At 43.8% G+C, this 24,258-nt stretch overlaps 1 protein-coding gene across 1 annotated transcript in view; it reads right to left on the bottom strand.

Moving 5' to 3' along the window:
* The window catches only part of EIF3CL (eukaryotic translation initiation factor 3 subunit C like), a gene marked incomplete at its 3' end in the record, with an annotated part of 51,461 nt that extends 47,465 nt beyond the window's left edge, over positions 1-3,996 (bottom strand). Inside the window, 4 exon segments of the mRNA XM_030970692.1 lie at positions 607-682; positions 2,095-2,160; positions 3,346-3,490; positions 3,931-3,996. Coding sequence (XP_030826552.1) covers positions 607-682; positions 2,095-2,160; positions 3,346-3,443 — 240 coding nt within the window.
* Between the last annotated feature and the right edge of the window lie 20,262 nt (positions 3,997-24,258).

Below are 24,258 nucleotides of genomic sequence, written 5' to 3'. Positions count from 1 at the left end.
TGGGGGAAATGGAAATTGGGGATTTATGGGAAGAATTTTTAGGGAAAATTGAAGGGGAAAAATTGAGGTGGAAATTGGGGATTTTTGGGGGGAATTTTTAGGGTAAAATTGAGGAATTTTGGGGCGGAAATTTGGGAGTCTTGGGGTGGAAATTTGGGATTTTTGGGGGAAATTTTTAGGGTAAAATTGAGGAATTTTGGGGTGGAAATTTGGGAAAATTTGGGGAATTGGGAGTTTAGGTAAAATTGGGGAATTTTGGGGTGGAAATTGGGGATTTTCAGGGGGAATTTTTAGGGTAAAATTGAGGAATTTTGGGGTGGAAATTGGGGATTTTCAGGGGGAATTTTTAGGGTAAAATTGGGGAATTTTGGGGTGGAAATTCAGGATTTTCAGGGGGAACTTTTAGGGTAAAACTGGGGAATTTTGGGGTGGAAATTGGGGATTTTTTGGGGAACTTTTAGGGTAAAATTGAGGAATTTTGAGGTGAAAATTTGGGATTTTTAGGGAGAATTTTTAGGGTAAAATTGAGGAATTTTGGGGTGGAAATTGGGCATTTTTAGGGGTGATTTTTGGGGTGAAAAAGGGCGATTTTGGGGCTCTGGGCACCTCGAGGCAGCGGCTGACGTCGCGGATCTTCATGGCGTTGCGGATGGAGCGGATCAGGTTGGTGAGCTCCTCGTACCTGGGATCAATCAGGATCAATCACAATTAATCGGGATCAATTGGAGTCGATTGGGATCAATCAGGATCAATTGGGGTCGATTTGAAGCCATTGGGATCAATAAGAACCAAACCAATAGAAACCAATATGGATCAATAAGGAGCCATTGGGACCAATAGGGATCAATAGGAACCAATAGGGATCAATTTGGAGCCATTGGGATTGATTGGGATCAACAGGAACCAAACCAATAGGAACCAGTAGGGATCAATAAAGACCCATTGGGATCAATAGGGATCAATACAGACCCATTGGAATCAATAGGGATCAATAGGGGCTCATTTGAGACCATTTGGATCAATAGAAACCAAACCAACAGGGACCAATAGTAACCAATAGGGATCAATACAGACTCATTGGGACCAATAGGGATCAATAGGCATTGATTGGGATCAATTGGGGTCAATTTGGAGCCATTGGGATCAATGGGAACCAAACCAATAGGACCCAATAGGGATCAATACGGAGCCATTGGGACCAATAGGGATCAACAGAGATCAATAGGGATCGATTGGGATCGATTGGGGTTGATTTGGAACCACTGGGAGGAACAAAAAAGGATAGAGCATCAGGTTAACTGGACAATTGGGATAACTGGAGTTGGGATTGATTGGGATCAATCGTGTTTGGGCATTGGGTAATGGGACCAATAGGGATTCGGACCCATGAGTAGGGATCAATTTGGGGCCATTGGGATAGGGACCAATAGGGATCGATAGGGATCAATTTGGGGCCATTGGGATCAATAGGGATCAATAGGGATTGATCAGAATCAATTAGGGTTAATCTGGAGCCATTGGAATCAATAGGGATCAATAGGAACCAAATCAATAGGAACCAATAGGGATCAATACAGACCCCTTGGGACCAATAGGAATCAATTTCAGGCCATTGGGATCAATAAGGATCAATAAACAATCAATAACCAATAAATAGCTGATCAATAACTGATCAATAATTCATCTATAGCCAATCAATAGGTGATCAATAACCAATCTATACCTGACCAATAACTGATCCACAGGGGATCTCTAACCAATCAATAGCTCATCAATAGTCAATTAACACCTGACCAACAGCAGATCACCAGCCAATCAATAACCAATCAATAGCTGACCAATAGAGGACCAATAACCAACCAATAGCTGGTCAATAGATGACCAACGACCAATCAACGAGCCATCAATAACCAATCAATAGCTGGCCAATAACTGACCAACAAAGGATCGATAACCAACCAATAGCTGATCAATAACTGACCAACGGAGAATCAATAACCAATTGATCAATAGATGACCAACGACCGATCAACGAGCCATCAATAACCAATCAATAACAGATCAATACCTGACCGATAGCGATCAATCGCTCACCTCTTGTCGCGGGCGCTCCTCACCACGCGCTTGGTGTCCTCCTCATCCTCACTGAGCAGCAGCGGCCTGGGGGCGGGGCCAGGAGCCTTTAACCCCGCCCCTTTTCATTAACTCCGCCCCTTTTCCTTTAACACTTCCCTTTTTTTGTAACCCCTCTTCCTTTAGCCCCTCCCCTGTCCTTTAACTCCGCCCTTCTGACTCTACATAAACCCCACCCCTTTCCCTTTAACTCCTCCCCTTTCCTTTAACCCCTCCCCTTTCTTTTAACCCCTCCCCTTTTCCACAAACCCCTCCCCCTTTCCTTTAGCCCCTCCCCTTCCCTTTTAACCCTTCCCCTTTCCCTAAGCCCCTCCCCTTTCCTGTTACCCCTGCCCTTTCCTTTAGCTCCTCCCCCTTTCCCTAAGCCCCTCCCCTTTCCTGTTAACCCCTCCCCTTTTCTTTAGCACCTCCCCTTCCCTTTTAACCCTTCCCTTTTCCCTAAGCCCCTCCCCTTTCCTGTTAACCCCTCCCCTTTCCTTAACCCCCTCCCCTGTTACCCCTCCCCTTTCCTTTAGCCCCTCCCCTTCCCTTTTAACCCTTCCTCCTTTCCCTAAGCCCCTCCCCTTTCATTTAGCCCCTCCTCCTTTTCCTTTTAGCCTCTCCACTTTCCTTTAGCCCCACCCATTTTAACTCTTCCCATTCCAATTAAGCCACTCCCCTTTCTCTTTAACCCCTCCCCCATTCCCTTTAAGCCTCTCCCATTTCCTTAAACCCCTCCCCTTTCCCTTTAACACCTTCCTTTCCCTTTGACCCCTCCCTTTCCCCTTTAGGCTCCTCCCCTATTTTAACCTTTCCCCTTTTCCTTTACACTCCCACCCTTAAGCCCCGCCCTTTCTCTTTAACCCCCTCCCCTTTCTTTTACTCCCTCCCCTTTTCCCTTAAACCCTTCCCCTTTTTCCTTAACCCCTCCCCCTTTTCCCTTTAAGCCCCTCCCCTTCTTTTAACCTCTCCACTTTCTCATTAACTGCCCCATCCTTAAGCCCCTCCCCTTTCCCTTTAAACTCCTCCCCTTTTTAAAAACCCCTCCCCACTCTGTTAAGCCTCTCCCCTTTACTCTTAAACCCCTCCTCTTTTTCCTTTAAGCCCCTCCCCTTCCTTTAACCCCTCCCCTTTTCCTTTAACTCCTCCCCCTTTCCCTTAAATCCCTCCCCTTTCGCTTTAAACCCCTCTCATTTCCTTTAGCCCCGCCCCTTTCCCTTTAGCCCCGCCCACTTGCTGTAGGGTCCCCCCGGCGCTTTGGGCGCGGTTTCATCTCCCGACGCCGAGGACTCGGACTCGGAGTCGGAGCCGGTGGTGAAGAATCGCGACATTATCGCGACAGAGAGGGAGGGGCGGCAGCGACAGGGGGAGGGGCAGCCTGGAGAGACAAAACCGCCAAAAAAACCCCGAGGTTCGGACCCAAAAATTCACCATTTTCACCCAAAACTTTCAGCGTTTTCATGAGAAACTTCATGGGTTAGACCCAAACTTTGAGCGTTTTCACCAAAACTCTGAAGGATTTAAGGCAAAACTTGAGGGCTTTGAAGCAAAATTTGGACCAAAAATCTTAAATTTGAACCCCAAACCAACAATTCCAGCCCAAATTTCCCCAATTTTCCCTCAGAATCCCCAAATTTCGGCCAAATTCCGCCCCTCCCCCAAACCCCTCACGTTTCCCAAGCTCCGATTTCTGCCGCGTTTTTTGCCCCAAAATCCGCGAATTTCGCCCCAAATCGTCCCCTACCTCCGCCCGCGCCCTTCCCCCACCCCAGGACCCCCCGGGCCCCCCCCCACCCCAATTCCGCCCCTCCCCCGCACCGAACGCGCCGCACGCGGAGCCGCCGGTACGGAAGGGCCGAAAGGCCGAAACGGAAGTGGCGCTGCGTCACTTCCTTTCTTAAGACAATCCCACTTCCGGGTTTGCGTGCAAGGAACGCTGGGAAAGCGAGTCCAAAAGTGGCAAAGAGCCGAACTTGGATGATTTTGACCCAAAAAGTCGCGGGTTTGGGGTGAAAATTGAACTATTTTAATAAAACTAGATTTTTCAACCTCGATTCGAAAGTTTGTCCTTCAGAATTCGCGAGTTTTTACCTCAGAATTCCCCGGTTTTCTCCTCATAATTATCGGGTTTTTTGCTTCCCTAAATCGCCCGATTGTGACCTAAAAATTTCTGATTTTATCTCCGAAATTCGCAATTTTGGGTAAAAATCGAACGTCTTGAACAATAATCGACATTTCTGCCACAAATGCGGCGATTTTTACCTCACAATTATCAAAATTTTACCTCCCTAACTTGGCCAATTTTGACCAAAAATGCGTTTCTGGGTGAAAACGGTAAGTTTTTAATAAAAATCGTTTTGTTTTGCCTCAGATTTGGCAATTTTTAGCTCAGCAGTATCGGGTTTTTTACCTCCTAAAATCGGCTGATTTTAACCCAAGATGTCGGATTTTACCTCTGAAATTTGTCATTTTGGGTAAGAACTGAACGTTTTTAATAAACATCTACTTTTTAACCTCAGGTTTGAAGGGTTTTCCTTCAGAATTCAGGATTTTTTTCCCTCACAATTCACGAGTTTTTACCTCAGAATTGTCAATTTGTTCCCTCCCCAAATCTGGCCATTTCTTAACCCAGAAATTCCGTATTTTACTCTCCAAGGTTGCATTTCTGGGTGAAAATTGAAGGTTTTGAATTAAAATGAAGGTTTTGGTCTCAAATTAGGTGATTTTTACCACGAATTTTTACCCCACACAATTTCCGGGTGTTTTCCCTCCCTAAATGAGCCGATTTTCAGCCAAAATCTCGGATTTAACCTTCACAAATTTGCGGGTTTGGGTGAGAATTGAATGTTTTGAACAATAATCAACTTTTTAGCCACAAATTCAGCATTTTTTACCTCAGAATTCTCCCGTTTTTACCTCACAATTCATTATTTTTTACCTCACAATTATCGGGATTTCACCTCCCTAACTTGGTCAATTTTGAACCAAATTGCCGGATTTTACCCCCAAAAGTTGCATTCCAGGGTGAAAACTGAGAGTTTTAAATAACAATCGAGGTTTTAGCTGTGAATTCTGCAATTTTTACCTCAGAATTCACGAGTTTTTACCTCAGAACCTCCAATGTTTCTACCTCTCTAAATCGGCTGATTTTAACCCAGAAATGGCAGAATTTTCTGCCTCGAATTCACATTTCTGGGTAGAAACTCAATGTTTTTAATAAAAGTTTTTCCACCAAACTTTTTTTTTTCCTCATCCGAAATTCTTGTTTCTGGGTGAAAATTTAGTATTTTTAATAAAAATCTACTTTTTTGCCACAAGTTCGAAAATTTTTACCGCAGAATTCGCGAGTTTTTCCCTCACAATAATTAGGTTTTTACCACCCAAACCGGCCGATTATGGACCTATAAATGTCAGATTTTACCTCCGAAATTCTCGTTTCTGGGTGAAAATTCAGTATTTTTAATAAAAATCTACTTTTTTGCCACAAGTTCGAAAATTTTTACCTCAGAATTCGCGAGTTTTTCCCTCACAATTATCGGGTTTTTACCAACCAAACCGGCCCTTTTGGACCCAAACATGTCGGATTTTACCCCCGAAATTCACGTTTCTGGGTGGAAATTCAATAATTTAAATAAAAATCTACTTTTTCCCCACAAATTCGGCGATTTTAACTTCAAAATTCGCAAATTTTTACCTCACAATTCCCCGGGGGGTCGCGTCGCCTCCTCTCCCAATTCCCGCCCTTTTTCCGGGTTGGCGCGCAGGGAACGCTGGGAAAGCGAGTCCGGGGATGCAGAGGACCCAAAATCGGCGGATTTTGCCCCAAAAGCGCCTCGAAAGTCGCGAATTTGGGTAAGAATCGAACGTTTTAAACAATATTTGACGTTTCTGCCTCAAATTCGGCGGGTTTTTCGTCAGAATTCTCCAGGTTTTACCTCACAATTCCCGATTTTTTACCTCAGAATGATCAAGTTTTTCTCCCCTCAATCAGTGGATTTTACCCCAAAAGTGCCTCGAAAGTCGCGATTTTGTGTAAGAATCGAAATTTTGAACAATAATCGACATTTTCTCCACAAATTCGGCGATTTTATCTCAGAATTCGCAAGTTTTTACCTCAGAATTATCGATTTTTCACCTCACAGTTATCAGGATTTTACCCTCTCAAATAAGTCAATTTTGAACTGAAGATGTTGGATTTTACCTCTGAATTTCACGATTGTGGGTAAGAATCGTATGTTTTAAACAATAATCGACATTTTTACCTGAAATTTGGCGATTTTTACCTCAGAATTCGCCACTTTTTACCTCAGAATTCCTGAGTTTTTCCCTTCCCAAATGTGGCCGATTTTAACCCAAAAATGCCGAATTTTACCCCTCAAAATTGACATTTCTGGGTGAAAATTGAAGGTTTTAAATAAAATTGGGGGGTTTGGTCTCAAATTTGAAAATTTTTACCTCAGAATTCCCCAGCTTTTACCTCAAAATTATCGGGGTTTTTTTCTCTCCTTAAATCAGCCGATTTTGCCTCAAAATGTCCGATTTTACCTCCAAAATTTGTGATATTCAGTAAGAATTCAACATTTTAATAAAAATGTACTTTTTTTGCCACAAATTCAGCAATTTTTACCTCAGAATTCGTGAGTTTTTACCTCCTAAAATCAACTGATTTTGACCAAAAATGCCAAAATTTATCCCTCAAAATTCCCATTTTCTACCCCGCAAATTGATATTTTTACCTCCAAAAATTCACATTTGACCCCAAAATCTCCCAATTCTACCCCAAAATCCCCAAATCTACCACAAAACTCTCATTTTTTCTAAAAATCCCCGATTTTACCCCCAAAATCCCCTATTTTACCTCCAAAATTAACATTTTTACCTGAAAAAATTCCAATTTTTACCCCAAAATCCCCGATTTTACCCCAAAATTTTTACCCCAAATCCCCAAAATTTTTACCCCCAAATTCACTTAAAAAATATATTTTGTACCCCAAATTCCCATTTTTGTCCCCAAAATTCCCATTTTTATGTAAAAATGAACAAATTTATCCCAATTTTTCCCTTTTTTAATGAGAAATGTCCCAGTTTGGCCTCAGGGGTCACTCAGGGGTCAGTGGTCACTCAGTGGTCACTCGGTGGTCACTCAGTGACCAGAGCAAGGGTCACTTCCAGGGTCACTCAATGGTCACTCCAAGGCCAATGCAGTGGTCACTCAATGGTCACTCAGTGGTCACTCCAAGGCCAATCCAGTGGTCACTTGGTGGTCACTCAATGGTCACTCAGTGGTCACTCAATGGTCACTCAGTGGTCACTCCAAGGCCAATCCAGTGGTCATTTGGTGGTCACTCAATGGTCACTTCCAGGGGTCACTCAGCGGTCACTCAGTGGTCACTCCAGGGTCACTCAATGGTCAGTTCATGGTCACTTCCAGGCCACTCCAGTGGTCACTCAGTGGTCACTCCATGGTCACTTCCAGGGTCACTCAGTGGTCACTCAATGGTCAGTCTGTGGTCACTTCCAGGCCAATCCAGTGGTCACTCAGTGGTCACTCTGTGGTCACTCAGGGGTCATTTGGTGGTCACTCAATGGTCACTTCCAGTGGTCACTCAGTGGTCACTCAATGGCCAATCTAGTGGTCACTCTAAGGTCAGTCTGTGGTCACTTCCGGCCAATGCGGTCACTCAGTGGTCACTCAGTGACCAATCAAGGGTCACTCAGTGGTCACTGAAGACCAATCCAGTGGTCATTTCGTGGTCAGTCTAGGGTCACTCAGGGGTCACTCACATCAATCCAAGGCCAATCCAGTGGTCACTCAGTGGTCACTTTGTGGTCACTTCCAGGGGTCACTCCAGGGTCACTCAATGGTCAGTTCAAGGTCACTTGGTGACCAGGCCAAGGGTCACTCTGTGGTCACTTTATGGTCACTTTGTGGTCACTCCAGGGCCAATCCAGGGGTCACTCAGTGGTCACTCAATGGTCAGTCTGTGGTCACTTCCAGGCCCATCCAGTGGTCACTCAGTGGTCACTCTGTGGTCACTCAGGGGTCATTTGGTGGTCACTCAATGGTCACTTCCAGTGGTCACTCAATGGTCACTCCAAGGCCAATCCAGTGGTCACTCCAGGGTCAGTCTGTGGTCACTTCCAGGCCAATGCAGCGGTCACTCAGTGGTCACTCAGTGACCAATCCAAGGGTCACTCCAGGGTCACTGAGTGACCAATCCAAGGGTCATTTCCAGTGGTCAGTCTGGGGTCACTCAGGGGTCACTCACATCAATCCAAGGCCAATCCAGTGGTCACTCAGTGGTCACTTTGTGGTCACTTCCAGGGGTCACTCCAGGGTCACTCAATGGTCAGTTCAAGGTCACTTGGTGACCAGGCCAAGGGTCACTCTGTGGTCACTTTATGGTCACTTTGTGGTCACTCCAGGGCCAATCCAGGGGTCACTCAGTGGTCACTCAATGGTCAGTCTGTGGTCACTTCCAGGCCAATCCAGTGGTCACTCAGTGGTCACTCTGTGGTCACTCAGGGGTCATTTGGTGGTCACTCAATGGTCACTTCCAGTGGTCATCAATGGTCACCCAAGGCCAACCAGTGATCACTCCGGGCAGTTGTGGTCACTTCCAGGCCAATCCAGCGGTCACTCAGTGGTCACTCAGTGACCAAAAGGGTCACTCAGGGTCACTGAGTGACGAATCAGAGGTCATTTCAGTGGTCACTTCCAGGGTCACTCAGGGGTCATTTTGGGGCAATTTGAGGCCAATTTTGTGGTCACTCAGTGGTCCTTTGTGGTCACTTCCAGGGGTTCTTCGAGGTCACTTTATGGTCATTTTCTTTGGCCAACCCTGTGGTCACGTTTTGGTCACTCAAAGCTCAGTGGTTTTTTGTGGTCACTCGGAGATTTTTGGACAGTTTTCACTCAGTGTTTTGGTGGTCACTTAGGGGGTCACTCCGTGGTCACTCAGTGGTCATTTTGGGTCACAATTTTTTTCAGAGCTCAGTGGTCACTCAGTTTTTGTGGTCACCAACCAGGTATTTTTGGTCATTTTTGGAGATTCTGTGAGCCCCCGGGCTTGTTTCGGCGATTTTGTTGCGATTTTTTGGGGACTATAGCGATTTTTCGAGATTTTTGGGAGTGGCACCTGCGGGGGCAATATTTTTTGGGTCAGGGTTAGGATACTTTGGGGTACCAGAGGTACCAGGGGTTTTTGTAATTTTGGGGATTTTTGGGATTTTTGGGGATTTTTTTGAGTTTTGTTTCGAGATTTCTTTGAGATTTTAAATAACTTTTTTTTACCTTTTTGAGGTTTTTTGGTGAAATTTCTTTGATTTTTTTGGAGATTTTTGGAGGGTTTTTTTTCAGATTTTTGGGGATTTTTTCGCTATTTTTAAAATTTTTTTTGAAATTTTTTTGCGATTTTTTAAAAGATTTTTGGAGAATTTTTGGAGATTCTTTTGAGATTTGTTTGGAGATTTTGTTGAGATTTTTTGGGATTTTTTTTGAGATTTTTTTGAGATTTTTTGGAATTTTTTGGGAGATTTTTTTGGAGACATTTTAGGAACTTTGGGGAATTTTCTAAAGTTTTTTTGGTGATTTTTAAAAAATTTTTGGAGCTTTTTTGCCATTTTCTGGAGATTTTTTTTGAGGATTTTTTGAGAATTTTTTCAGATTTTTTTTGAGATTTATTTGGGATTGATTTGAGTTTTTGGGGGGTTTTTTGGCGATTTTTTTTGAGATTTTCTTGAGATTTTTTGACATTTTTTGTGATTTTTTTTGAGATTTTTGGGAGATTTTTTTGGAAATTTTTTTGAGTTTGTGTTGGGATTTTTTTGGATTTTTTGGAGTATTTTTGAGGAATTTTTTTGGAGACGTTTTTTGGAATTTTAGGGAATTTTTTTTAGTTTTTCTTTGAGATTTTTAAAAATTTTTTGGAGCTTTTTTGCCGTTTTCTGGAGATTTCTTTTGAGGATTTTTTGAGAATTTTTCGAATTTTTTTGAGATTTATTTGGGATTGATTTGAGTTTTTGGGGGGTTTTTTGGCAATTTTTTTTGAGATTTTCTCGAGATTTTTTGACATTTTTTGGGGATTTTTTTGAGATTTTTGGGAGATTTTTTGGAGATTTTTTTGAGGTTTTATTGGGATTTTTTTGATTTTTTGGAGTTTTTTTGAGGAATTTTTTTGGAGACGTTTTTGGAATTTTAGGGAATTTTTTTAAAGTTTTTCTTTGAAATTTTTAAAAATTTTTTGGAGCTTTTTTGCTGTTTTCTGGAGATTTTTTTGACATTTTTTGGGGACTTTTTTGAGATTTTTGGGAGTTTTTTTGAGATTTTTTGAGGTTTTTGAATTTTTGAGGGTTTTTTGGTGATTTTTGGGGTTGGGGTCACTCAGGGGTCACTCAGGGGTCACTCAGGGGTCAAAGGTCACTGACCTGCTCGCTCAGGTTGTTGAAGGCGTTCCCGTAGGCCCCGCCCCCCACAAGCCCCTCCCCCAGCGCCAGCGCCGCGGCCACGCCCAGCCCGGGCAGCAGGTGATTGACAGCCACGGCGGCCAATAGGAACGCGGCCAGCAGCACCTGGGGGCGGGGCCAGGAGGAGGAAATGGGGAAAAAAGAGGAAAATTTGGTTAAAAATTGGGGAAAAATGGGGGAAATTTTGGGGGACAAAAATTGGAAAAATTGGGAAATAAAATTGGGGGAAATTGGGAAATAAATGAGGGAAAATTGGGGAAAAATTGGGAAAAATTGGGAAAATTTTGTGGGAAAATTGGGGGAATTTGGGAAAATAATTGGGGGAAATTTGGGGGAAATTGTGGGAAAATTGGGGAAAAATGGTGGGAAAAAAGGGCTTAAAAATGGGAATTAAAATGGGGAAATTTGGGGAAAATTTTGGGGAAAATTTGGGAAAATTTTGGAGAAATTTTGGGGAAAATGGGGGGAAAATTGGGAGAAAAATTGAATAAAATGGGGGAAATTTGGGGAAAAATTTGGGGGAAATTTGGGAAAAGATTTGGATTGAATTTGGGGAAATTGGGAGGAAAATGGGTTAAAAATGGGAAAAAATTGGGGAAAATTTGGAGGAAAAATTGCGAAATAAAATTGGGGAAAATTGGGGAAAATTTGGATTAAAATGGGGGAAATTGGGAAAAAATTGGGGGAAAATTTGGTTAAAAATTGAGAAAAATGGGGAAAAATTTGGGGGGAAAATTTGGGGGAATTTGGGAAAATAATTGGGGGAAATTTGGGGAAAAAATTGGGGGAAATTTGGGGGAAATTTTGGGAAAAATTGGGGGGGAAATTGCATAAAATGGGGGAAAATTGGAGAAAAAGAAGGGAAAATATTTGGATTAAAATTCGGGAAATTGGGAGGAAAATGGGTTAAAAATGGGAAAAATTTGGGGAAATTGGGGGAATTCAGGGGGAAAATTTGGGGAAAAAATTGGAAAAATTGGGAAATAAATGAGGGAAAATTGGGGAAAAATTTGAGATTAAAATGGGGAAAACTGAGAAAAATTGGGGGAAAATTATGGGAAAATTTGGCTGAAAATTGGGGGAATTTGGGAAAATAATTGGGAGAAATTTGGGGAAAATTTTTGGGAAAATTGGGGTAAAAATGGAATTAATGGGGCAGGGACTGATCTGGGGGGCAGTTTGGGGTCCCTGGGGCAGTTCTGGGGCAGATTTGGTGTCCCTGGGGCAGTTCTGGGGTCCCTGGGGCAGATTTGGGGTCCCCGGGGCAGTTCTGGGGGCAGTTCTGGGGTCCCTGGGGCAGTTCTGAGGTCCCCGGGGCAGATTTGGGGCAGTTTTGGGGTCTGTGGGGCAGATTTGGGGTCCCCGGGGCAGATTTGGGGTCCCTGGGGCAGTTCCGGGGTCCCTGGGGCAGGGGTCCCGGAGGCAGATTTGGGGTCCCTGGGGCAGATTTGGGGTCCCTGGGGCAGTTTTGGGGCAGATTTGGGGCCTGGGGGGGCGGGGGGGCTCTGGGGTCCCTGGGGCAGTTCTGGGGTCCCTGGGGCAGGTTTGGGGCAGATTGCCTGGGGGTCCCTGGGGCAGTTTTGGGTCCCCAGGGCAGTTCTGGGGCAGTTTTGGGTCCCTGGGGCAGTTCTGGGGCAGTTCCGGGGTCCCTGGGGCAGTTTTGGGTCCCCGGGGCAGTTTTGGGTCCCCGGGGCAGTTCCAGGGTCCCCGGGGCAGTTCTGGGGCAGTTTTGGGTCCCCGGGGCAGTTTGGGGTCCCCGGGGCAGATTTGGGGTCCCTGGGGCAGATTTGGGATCTCTGGGGCAGTTTTGGGTCCCTGGGGCAGTTTGGGGTCCCCGGGGCAGTTTTGGGTCCCTGGGGCAGTTCTGGGGCAGTTTTGGGGTCCCTGGGGCAGATTTGGGGTCCCTGGGGCAGTTCTGAGGTCCCTGGGGCAATTTGGGGTCCCTGGGGCAGTTTTGGGGTCCCGGGGCAGTTCTGGGGCAGTTTTGGGGTCCCCAGGGCAGTTTTGGGTCCCTGGGGCAGATTTGGGGTCCCCGGGGCAGTTCCGGGGTCCCTGGGGCAGTTCTGGGGTCTGGGGGGCAGATTTGGGGTCTGTGGGGCAGTTCCGGGGTCCCTGGGGCAGTTCTGGGGTCTGGGGGGCAGATTTGGGGTCTGTGGGGCAGATTTGGGGTCCCCGGGGCAGTTTTGGGTCCCCGGGGCAGTTCTGGGGCAGTTTTGGGATCCCTGGGGCAGTTTTGGGTCCCCGGGGCAGTTTTGGGTCCCCGGGGCAGATTTGGGATCCCTGGGGCAGATTTGGGGTCCCCGGGGCAGATTTGGGGTCCCTGGGGCAGTTTTGGGTCCCTGGGGCAGTTTTGGGTCCCCGGGGGCAGTTTTGGGTCCCCGGGGCAGGTTTGTGGCCCCACCTGCGCCAGCGCCAGCCCCCAGAGGCGCCGCAGGCGGAGGCAGCGCAGGGACGAGCGCGAGACAAAGACGCCGGCCTGGTAGAGCAGCTGCAGCCTGCGGGCGGGAAAGGGTTAAAAACCCGGGCGGAAAAAGGTTAAAAACCGGGCAGCAAAGGGTTAAAAATTCGGGCAGGAAAGGGTTAAAAATCGGGCGGAAAAAGGTTAAAAAAGGGCAGGGAAAGGGTTAAAAAAGCAGGCAGGAACGGGTTAAAAGTTGGGGCGGGAAAGCGTTAAAAACGGGCAAAAAACGGTTAAAATTGGGGCAGGAAAGGGTTAAAAGTTGGGGCGGGAAAGGGTTAAGAAACTGGGTGGGAAAAGGGTTAAAAAAGGGGGCAGGAAAGGGTTAAAATTGGGCACGAAAGGGTTAAACCCCGGGTGGGAAAAGGTTAAAAATTGGGGCAGGAAAGGGTTAAAAATTGGGGCTGGAAAAGGTTAAGAAACAGCAAAAAGAGGGAGGAAAGGGTTAAAACAGGAAAGTTAAATTAGGGGAGAAAGGGTTAAAAATTGGGGAGGAAAGGGTTAAAAATTGGGGAGGAAAGGGGTTAAAAATGGGCGGGAAAGGGTTAAAAACCTGGCTTGGAAAGAGTTAAAAATTAAGGTGGAAAAGGGTAAAAAATTGGGGCAGTAAAGGGTTAAAAACCGGGCAGAGAAGGGTTAAAATTGGGGGGAAAAAAGGGAACGGAAAGAGTTAGAAACGGCCAAAAAAGGGTTAAATTTGGGGCAGGAAAGGGTTCAGAACCAGGCAGGAAAGGGTTAAAAATTGGGGCAGGAAAGGGTTAAAAATTGGAACGGAAAGGGTTAAAAACCTGAGCTAGAAAGGGTTAAGAAACTGAGCAAGAAAGGATTAAAAATTGGGGCAGGAAAGGGTTAAAAACCAGGCAGGAAAGGGTTTAAAACGGACAAAAAGGGATTAAAAATTGGGCAGGAAAGGGTTAAAAATTGGGCAAAAAAGGGTTAAAAATCAGGCGGGAAAGGATTAACAAAAAGGGCAGGAAAGGGTTAAAAACGGGCAAAAAAAGGTTAAAATTGGGGCGGGAAAGGGTTAAAAATTGGGGCAGGAAAGGGTTAAAAACCAGGCAGGAAAGGGTTTAAAACGGACAAAAAAGGATTAAAAATTGGGCAGGAAAGGGTTAAAAATGGGGCAGTAAAGGGTTAAAAATTGGGGCGGGAAAGGATTAACAAAAAGGGCAGGAAAGGGTTAAAAACGGGCAAAAAAAGGTTAAAATTGGGGCGGGAAAGGGTTAAAAATTGGGGGGGAAAGGGTTAAAAACCTGGCTTGGAAAGAGTTAAAAAATAAGGCGGGAAAGGGTTAAAAATTGGGGAGGCAAAGGGTTAAAAACCGGGCAGGGAAGGGTTAAAAATTGGGCAAAAAAGGGTTAAAAATCAGGCGGGAAAGGGTTAAAAATGGGGCAGGAAAGGGTTAAAAATTGGGGCGGGAAAGGGTTAACAAAAAGGGCAGGAAAGGGTTAAAAACGGGCAAAAAAGGGTTAAAATTCAGGTGGGAAAGGGTTAAAAATCCGGGCGGGAAAGGGTTAAAAATTGGGGAGGAAAGGGTTAAAACCCAGGCAAGGAAGGGTTAAAAATTGGGCAGAAAAGGGTTAAAAACCGGGCAGGAAACGGTTAAAAGTTGGGCCAAAAAGGGTTAAAAATCAGGCGGGAAAGGGTTAAAATTGGGGCAGGAAAGGGTTAAAACTGGGGGAAAGGGTTAACAAAAATGGGGCAGGAAAGGGTTAAAAACGGGAAAAAGGAAAAAAGGGGGGGGAAAGGTATAAAAAAAGGGAAAATGGGGGGGGAGAGGATTGGGGAGGAAAGGGTTAAAAATTGGGGAGGAAAGGGTTAAACACCGGGTGAGAAAGGGTTAAGAAACTGGGCGGGAAAGGGTTAAAAAAAAAGGGGTAGGAAAGGGTTAAAAATCGGGTGGAAAAGGGTTAAAAATGGGGGGAAAGGGTTAAAAACCTGGCTTGGAAAGAGTTAAAAATTAAGGGGGGAAAGGGTAAAAATTGGGGAGGCAAAGGGTTAAAAACCGGGCAGGAAAGGGTTAAAAATTGGGCGGGAAAGGGTTAAAAATGGGAACGGAAAGAGTTAGAAACGGGCAAAAAAGGGTTAAATTTGGGGCAGGAAAGGGTTAAGAACCAGGCAGGAAAGGGTTAAAAATTGTTAAATAAAATTGGGGAGGAAAGGGTTAAAAACCTGAGCTAGAAAGGGTTAAGAAACTCGGCGAGAAAGGGTTAAAAAAAAAGGGAAGGAAAGGGTTAAAAACGGGCAGGGAAAGGGTTAAAAATTGGGCAAAAAAGGGTTAAAAATTGGGGCAGGAAAGGGTTAAAAACCAGGCAGGAAAGGATTAAAAACGGACAAAAAAGGGTTAAAAATTGGGGCGGGAAAGGGTTAAGAACCGGGCAGGAAAGGGTTAAAAGTTGGGCAAAAAAAGGGTTAAAAATCAGGCGGGAAAGGGTTAAAATTGGGGCAGGAAAGGGTTAAAAATTGGGGCAGGAAAGGGTTAAAAACTGGGGCGGGAAAGGGTTAACAAAAAGGGCAGGAAAGGGTTAAAAACGGGCAAAAAAAGGTTAAAATTCAGGTGGGAAAGGATTAAAAATCCGGGCGGGAAAGGGTTAAAAATTGGGGTGGGAAAGGGTTAAGAAACTGGGCGAGAAAGGGTTAAAATTGGGACAGGAAAGGATTAAAAAAAGGGTGGGAAAGGGTTAAAAATTGGGGAGGAAAGGGTTAAAAACTGGGGAGGCAAAGGGTTAAAACCCGGGCAAGGAAGGGTTAAAAATTGGGCGGGAAAGGGTTAAAAATCAGGAAATTTTGGCAGGAAAATTGGGGATTTGATGGGAAAAAAGATTTCCGAATTTTTCGGTGGAAATCTGGGGATTTTGGGGTTAAAAAGTTGGAAGTCGTGGGGTTAAAAATGTGGAAACTTTGGGGATAAAATTGGAATTTTTGGGGTAAAAATTGGAGATTTTGGGGCTTAAAATTTGGGAGTTTTGGGGTAGAAAAATGAGAATTTGGGGTGATAAAGTTTGGGAGGTTTGGGGGTTGAAATTTGGGAATTTTGGGGTAAAAATTGTGGAATTTTTGGGTTGAAAATTGAGAATTTTTGGGTTGAAAAGGGCGAAATTTTTGGTAAAATTTGTGACTTTAGCGGTTGAAAATCGGGAATTTTGGTGTTGAAATTTGGGAAATTTTGGGTAAAAATTGGGAATTTTGGGGTTGAAAATGGTGAATTTTTAAAGTTTGAATTGTGAATTTTTGGGGTTGGAAATTGGGAATTTTTTGGGTAAAAATTGTGGAATTTTTGGCCAAAAATTGTGAATTTTGGGGTTGAAAATTGGAAATTTCAGAGTTGAAAATCGCGAATTTTGGGGTAAAAATTTGTGAATTTTGGGGTCAAACATTTTGAATTTCTGGGTTAAAAATTGTGGAATTTTTGGGGATGAAAATTGAGAATTTTTGAGGTTTGAATTATGAATTTTGGGGTAAAAAAGGTGAATTTTGGGTGGGAAGTCGGGGATTTTGGGTTTTAAGCTCACGTGCGGTACTGGGCGCTGTGGGGGAGGGGCGAGGACGGGAAGTAGAGCAGCTCCATCTGGAAAAGGGGGGAGGGGCCAAAGCTGGGGGCGGGGCCAAACTGCCTGACCCCTCCCCCACCCCGACCTGCCACTTTAACCCCGCCCCCACCTCTTTAAGCCCCGCCCACATCCCCTCTAAGGCACTCCCCCGACTCCTCAAGCCCCTCCCCCATCCCAACCCCGCCATTTTAGCCCCTCCCCATTTTAATTCTGCCATTTTAGCTCCACCCACATCTCCCTAAGCTCCTCCCCCACCCCAAATCCATCATTTCAAGCCCCACCCCCCAAATTTGCATGCTCAGGCCCCTCCCCAATTTAACCCCATGACTTCAGCCCCTCCCACATCCCTTTAAGCCCCTCCCCCACCATTTAAGCCCCCCCCCCTCCCCCTCCCTCAAATCCACCATTTTGAGACCCTCACCCCTTTAACCCCGCCCCAATCCCTCAAGCCCCGCCCCCACCCATCAAGCCCCTCCCCTTTCCTTAAATCCGCCATTTTGAGCCCCTCCCCCACCTCATATCCGCCATTTTAGCCCCTCCCCCACCCTTTGAAGCCACGCCCCTTTCCTCAAGCCCCTCCCCCATCCCAAATCCATTTTTAGCCCCTCCCTCACCACCTTAAGCCCCGACCCCCACCCTTTTTAGCCCCCCCCCCACCCCACCCCCTCCATTTTAGCCCCGCCCCACCTCAAATCCGCCATCTTGGGGCCCTCCCCCACCCAGAATAGGAAGTTTTAGCCCCTCCCCCACCACTTTGAGCCCCGCCCCCACTGCCCAAGCCCCTCCCCCTTCCTTAAATCCGCCATTTTGAGCTCCTCCTCCACCTCACATCCGCCATTTTTAGCCCCTCCCCCACCCCTCTAAGCCCCGCCCCCACCATTTAAAGCCCCTCCCCCACGCCTTTAAGCCCCGCCTCCACCCCAAATCCGCTTGGATTCCTCCTGATACCCCCATCACCCCATTTGACCCCCCCACTCCTCTAAGCCCCGCCCCACTCCCCACCCTTTTTTTTAGGCCCCGCCCCTTAAGCCCCGCCCCCACCCCTTGAAGCCCCGCCCCCTCACCAGCCCCTGATTGACGAAATACTCGGCGAAGTAAACGAGGCCCAGCGGCGCCCCCTGGCGCAAAGCGGCCTGAAAGGGGGAGGGGCTACATCAGGCCACGCCCCCTTCACCCCTCCAAGCCCCTCCCCCTCCCTTAAGCCCCGCCCCTTCAACGTTTTCAATTTGTCCCTGAAATTTCCAATTTTTGACCCAAAATTTCCCATTTTTAACCCCAAAATTCTCGATTTTTCACGGAATTTCCAATTTCGAATCCCAAATTTTCCCTTTTTTGCCCCAAATTTTCTTTTTTAACCCAAAAATTTCTCAAATTTTTCACTTCAAAATGCCAAAATTTGGAGCTCTAAGATTCCCTTTTCTTAATCCCAAAATTGCCAAATTTTAACCAAAAAATTTGAATTTCTGCCCCCCAAATTTGACCCAAAAATTCCTCATTTTTTTAACCCCCAAATCCCAATTTTTTACCCTCAAAATTCGGATTTTTACCTCAAAATTTTACTCAAAAATCCCAAATTTTAAGCCAAAAATTCCCGATCATTTCACCCCAAAATTCCCAAATTTTTTAATCCCAAATCCAAATTTTTTACCCTCAAAATTCCCAAAATTCCCAATTTTTAACACCAAATTCCCAAAATTTTAGCCACAAAATTCCCAAATTTTAACCCAAAATTCCCAATTTTTACCCTCACAATTCCGTAATTATCAACCCAAAATTCCCAATTATTTCACCCCTAAATTCCCAAATTTTTTACCCAAAATTCCCAAATTTTAACCCTTAAATCCTAATTTTTAAAAATTTTTTGCCCTCAAAATTCCCACATTTTAACCCAAAATTCCCAATTTTTAACCCCCAAATCCAAATTTTCTACCCTCAATATTCCCAAATTTTGAACACCAAATTCCCAAAACTTTAGCCACAAAATTCCCAAATTTTTAACCCAAAAATTCCCGATTTTTAACCCCCAAATCCGAATTTTTTTACCCTCAAAATTCCCAATTTTTTAACCCAAAATTCCCAAATTTTAATCCCTAAATTCTGATTTTTTACCCTAAAAGTTCCCAAATTTTTTTACCCAAAATTCCCAATTTTTGAACACCAAATGCCCAAATTTTAACCCTTAAATCCTAATTTTTCACCCTCAAAATTGCCAAACTTTTAACCCACAATTCCCAAATTTTGAACACCAAAATCCCAGTTTTTAGCCACAAAATTCCCAAATTTTAACCCAAAATTCCCAAATTTTAATTCTTAAATCCTAATTTTTTACCCTAAAAGTTCCCAAATTTTTTACCCAAAATTCCCAAATTTTAACCCCCAAATCTCAATTTTTTTCCCCTCAAAATTCCCAAATTTTAACCCAAAATTCCCAAATTTTGAACACCAAAATCCCAATTTTTAGCCACAAAATTCCCAAATTTTTAATCCAAAATTCCCAATTTTTAACCCAAAATTTCCAATTTTTAACCCTTAAATCCTAGTTTTTTTACCCTAAAAGTTCCCAAATTTTTTACCCAAAATTCCCGAATTTTAATCCCTAAATCCTAATTTTTTATGCTCAAAATTCCATAATTTTTAACCCAAAATTCCCAATTTTTAGCCCCTAAATACCAATTTTCTATCCTCAAAAATTCCAAATTTTTAACCCAAAATTCCCATATTTTTAACCCAAATTTCCCAGTTTTTACCCTCAAAATTCCCAATTTTTTTACCCAAAATTCCCAAATTTTTAACCCAAAAATTCCCAATTTTTAACCCCCAAATCCCAATTTTTTTACCCTCAAAATTCCCAAATTTTTAACCCAAAATTCCCAATCTTTAACCCCTAAATCCGAATTTTCTACCCTCAAAATTCATAAATTTTTAACCCAAAATTCCCAAATTTTAATCCCCAAATCTCAAGTTTTTTGCCCTCAAAATTCCCAAATTTTTAACCAAAAATTCCCAAATTTAACCCCAAATTTCCCGAATTTTTAACGCCAAAATTCCCAAATTTTTAACCCCAAAACTCCCAAATTTTAACCCCAAATTTCCTGATTTTCACCCTCAAAAATCCCAATTTTTTACCTGCAAAATTCCCAATTTTTAACCCAAAATTCTTCCTTGCTACGAACCCAAATTTCAAAATTTTCACCCCAAAAATTCCCAAATTTTCACCCCCAAAATTCCCAAATTTTCACCCCAAATTTTCCCCCAAAATTCCCAAATTTTCCCCCAAAATTCCCAATTTTCCCCCCAAAATCCCCTTTAAGCCCCGCCCCTTTAAGCCCCGCCCCTTTCTCACCTTGGCCACGCCCCATTTCTCCTCTCTGGCCCCGCCCCCTTCGTCGGGGTGGGGGAGGGGCGGGTCCGGCCTGGGGGAAGGGGCCGGGCCCAGGAGGAAGAAAAAACTGAGGGGAAAAAGGGAAAAAATGGGAAAAAAGAAAAATTGGAATTATTAAAATGAGGGGGAGGGGCCAAGAGAGGCCACGCCCACTACAAGGGGGTTTTGGCGGGGAAATTTGGGGTAAAAAATGGGAATTTTGGGGTTAAAAATTTGGGAATTTTGGGTAAAAGAAAGGAAATTTTGGGTCTGAAAAAAGGAAAATTTGGGTAAAAATAAAGGAAATTTTGGGTAAAAAGGCAAATTTTGGGTTAAAATAGGAATTTTTGGTTTAAAAAAGGAAATTTGGGGTTAAAAAAGGAATTTTGGGGTTAAAAAAAGGAAATTTTGGGTTGAAAAAAGAAAATTTTGGGTAAAATAAGGAAATTTTGGGAGAAAAAAAGAATTTTGAGATTAAAAAAATGCAATTTTGGGTTAAAAAAGGCAATTTTAGGTTAAAAAGGAAATTTTGGGGTTAAAAAAGGAAATTTTGGGTTAAAAAAAGGATATTTTGGGTAAAAAGCAAGGAAATTTTGAGTTAAAAAAGGAATTTTTGGATTAAAAAAGGAATTTTTGGTTAAAAAAACGGAAATTTGGGGTTAAAAAATGGAAATTTTTGGGTTGAAAAAAGGAAATTTTGGGTAAAAAAAGGAAATTTTGGGTTAAAAAAGGCAATTTTGGATTAAAAAAGAAATTTTGGGTAAAAAATTGGAAGTTTTGGTTTGAAAAAAGCAAATTTGGGGTTAAAAAAGGGAAATTTTGGGGTTAAAAGCAAATTTTGGGTTAAAAAAGAAAGAAAATTTTGAGTAAAAAAAGGAAATTTTCAGGTAAAAAAGGAAATTTTGGGTTAAAAAAGGCAAATTAGGGTAAAAAAAGCGAATTTTATGTAAAAAAAGCAAATTTAGGGTTAAAAGCAAGAAAATTTTGGGTTAATAAAGGCAATTTTAGGTTAAAAAGAGGCAATTTTGGGTAAAAAAAGGAATTTTTGGGTAAAAAAGGCAAAGTTTGGGTTAAAAAAGGAAATTTTGGGTAAAAAAAGGAAATTTGGGGTTAAAAGAAAATTTTGGGGTTAAAAGATGGAAATTTTGGGTCAAAAAAAAGGAAATTTTGGGTAAAAAAAGCAAATTTTGGGCTGAACAAAAGAAATTTTGGGGTTAAAAAAAGCAAATTTAGGTAAAAAGAAAGGAAACTTTGGGTTAAAAAAGGAAATTTTGAGTTAAAAAGGAAATTTTGGGTTAAAAAAAGCAAATTTTGGGGTCAAAAAAGCAAATTTTGGGTTAAAAGAGGCAATTTTGGGTTAAAAGAGGCAATTTTGGGTTAAAAAGAGGCAATTTTGGGTCTCACCTGAGCAGCAGCAGCGGGGGCAGGGCCAGGAAGGGCAGCAGCGCGTGGGGGAGGGGCAGCCACGCCCTCAAGCCCCAGAAGGCCAAAGCTCCGCCCACTCCGGCCGCGCCCGTCCCCGACGACCAATGGGAGAGGCCGGAGCTGCTGGGGGAGGAGCCAAGTCAGAGTGGCCACGCCCACTTTGGAAATTCAGATTTTTTTGTCATTTTGGATCCAATTTTGGGGGAATTTTGATCCAATTTTAAGCCACGCCCACTTTTTTGTATGGCCACGCCCACCCTCATTAAGCCCCGCCCACTTGGCCCCACCCCCCAACCTGAATTTTTATTAATTTCACCAAATTTGGCCAATTTGGACCCGATTTTGGTGATTTGAATCCAAATTTGGAGGATTTTTAGCCTGTTTTAAAGCCCCGCCCATTTCTGATGTGACCACACCCACCCACAAGAAGCCCCGCCCACTTTGCCCCACCCTAGTCCCTTTTTTATTAATTTTGGCTGGATTTGGCCAATTTGGACCCAATTTTTGTGATTTTGGACCCAATTTTATACATTTTTACTCCATTTTAAAGCCCCGCCTACTTTTGCTGTGGCCACGCCCACCAGAGGAAGCCCCGCCCACTTGGTTCTACCCCAAGTCAAATTTTTGTTATTTTGACCAAATTTGGCCAATTTTACCCCAAATTTTGGCGATTTTGCGTCAATTTTGTGGATTTCAAGCCCCATTTTAAAACCACGCCCACTTTTGCGTGACCACGCCCACCCACATGAAGCCCCGGCCCACTTTGTCCCACCCCAATCCAAATTTTGGCCAATTTTGATGAAATTTGGCCAATTTGGACCCAATTTTTTTTATATTTGACCCAATTTTATAGATTTTTACTCCATTTTAAAGCCCCGCCTACTTTTGGTGTGACCACGCCCCTTCACGAAGCCCCGCCCACTTGGCCCCACCCATTCCCAATTTTGTGCTGATTTTGACCAAATTTGACCAATTTTGCCCCAAAATTTTTTTGCATTTTTTGTCCCTCCCCCATTTTGGGGTGTGGCCCAGGTGGGCGTGGCTCTCAGGTGAGGCCACGCCCCCCTGCAGTGAGGCCACACCCCCTTACCTGGGGTAGGAGGAGGCCAAAGTCAGGAAGGTGACCTCACCAAGCCCCGCCCCCGCACTGCCCAGAGCCACACCTGAGTGACCAATGAGTGACCAGTGAGTGACCTCTGACCCCTGAGTGACCCCTGACTGACCCCTGACTGACCCCAACCCCCAAAAATCACCAAAAAATCACCAAAAATCTGAAAAAAATCTCCCCAAAAATCTCCAAGAAAATCCCCAAAAATCTCAAAAAAAATACCCAAAACCCTCAAAATAATCCCCAAAAATCTCAGAAAAACCCCAAAAAATCTCAAAAAAAATCTCAAAATATCCCCAAAACACCTCAAAAAATCTCAAAAAATTGCTCCAAAAAATCTCCAAGAAAATCCCCAAAAAAATACCCAAAAAACCTCAAAAAATCTCAAAAACCTCAAATCCCCCCCCCCCAAATCTGCAAAAAAATCTCCAAAAACCTTTAAAAAAGTCTCAAAAAAATCTCAAAAACCCAAAAATCCCTCAAAAAATCTCCGAAAATCTAAAAAAAAAATCCCCCAGAAAATCTCAAAAAAATCCCCCAAAAATCCAAAAATGCCCCAAAATGACTCTGAGTGACCCGAGTGACCCTGAGGGACCCCAAGTGACCCCGAGTGACCCAGAGTGACCCCTGAGTGACCCCCGAGTGACCCCTGAGTGACCCATGAGTGACCCCTGAGTGACCCCCGAGTGACCCTGAGTGACCCCGAGTGACCCCTGAGTGACCCCGAGTGACCCCTGAGTGACCCTGAGTGACACCGAGTGATCCCTGAGTCACCCTGAGTGACCTTGAGTGACGTGACCCCAAGTGACCCCGAGTGACCCCGAGTGACCCTGAGTGACCCCGAGTGACCCCGCTCACCCCCCAGGCCGCTGAGGGTCCCTCTGGCCGCGGCCACGGCACTGACGCTGCCCCACAGGCACAAGGCCACGCCCACCACGCGCAACCTGCGGAGAACAACCCCAAAATCGCCCTTTTTTAACCCAAAACTCATTTCCCCAAAATAAATCCATTTCTTCCCTCAAATTCCCAACTTTTCGGAAAAAAAATCCTCTTTTTTCCCCAAAAATTCCCTTTTTTATCCCCAAAAATATTCCCTTTTCCTCACCCCAAAAACTCGATTTTTTCACCCCAATCAATTCACTTTTTTCCCCCAAAATTCCAAGGTTTTTCCCCCAAAACTACTCTTTTTTGCCCTAAAAAAATTCTAGGTTTTTTTCCCCAAAAATTCCAGGTTTTCCCCTGAAATATTCTTTTTATCTCCCCAAAATTGTTTATTTTCCCCAAAAGTTCCCTTTTTCCCCCCTAAATTCCAGGTTTTTCCTCTCAGAATTCCCTTATTTTGCACCAAAATATTCCCTCTTTTTCCCTAAAATATTCCCTGTTTCCCCGCCCAAATTCCAGATTTTACCCCCAAAATTTCCCCTTTTTTCCCCAAAAAATTAATTTTTTTTTCCCCCCAAATTTCAGAGTTTTCCCCCAAAAATTCCAGGTTTTTCCCTAAAATTTCCCTTTTTTTCCCCCAAAAAATTCCCTTTCCCCCCCCAAAATTGCCTATTTCCTGAAAACATTCCCTTTTCCCCTAAAAAATTCTTTTATTTAAATAAAATTACTTTGTTCACTCAAAATTTCCTTTTGTTACAAAAAAAAATCTTTTTCCCTAAAAATTCCCGTAATGTGTGAAAAAAATCCACTTTTTTCTTCCAAAATTCTTTTTTCCCCCAAAAAATGATAGTTTAAAAAAATTTCCTTAAGCCCCGCCCATTTAAGCCACACCCCA

This window comes from Camarhynchus parvulus, unplaced genomic scaffold (assembly GCF_901933205.1).
Source record: "Camarhynchus parvulus unplaced genomic scaffold, STF_HiC, whole genome shotgun sequence".
Taxonomy (NCBI): domain Eukaryota; kingdom Metazoa; phylum Chordata; class Aves; order Passeriformes; family Thraupidae; genus Camarhynchus; species Camarhynchus parvulus.
Note: the sequence above shows the minus strand (reverse complement) of the source record. Positions and strands in the feature narration are given on the sequence as shown.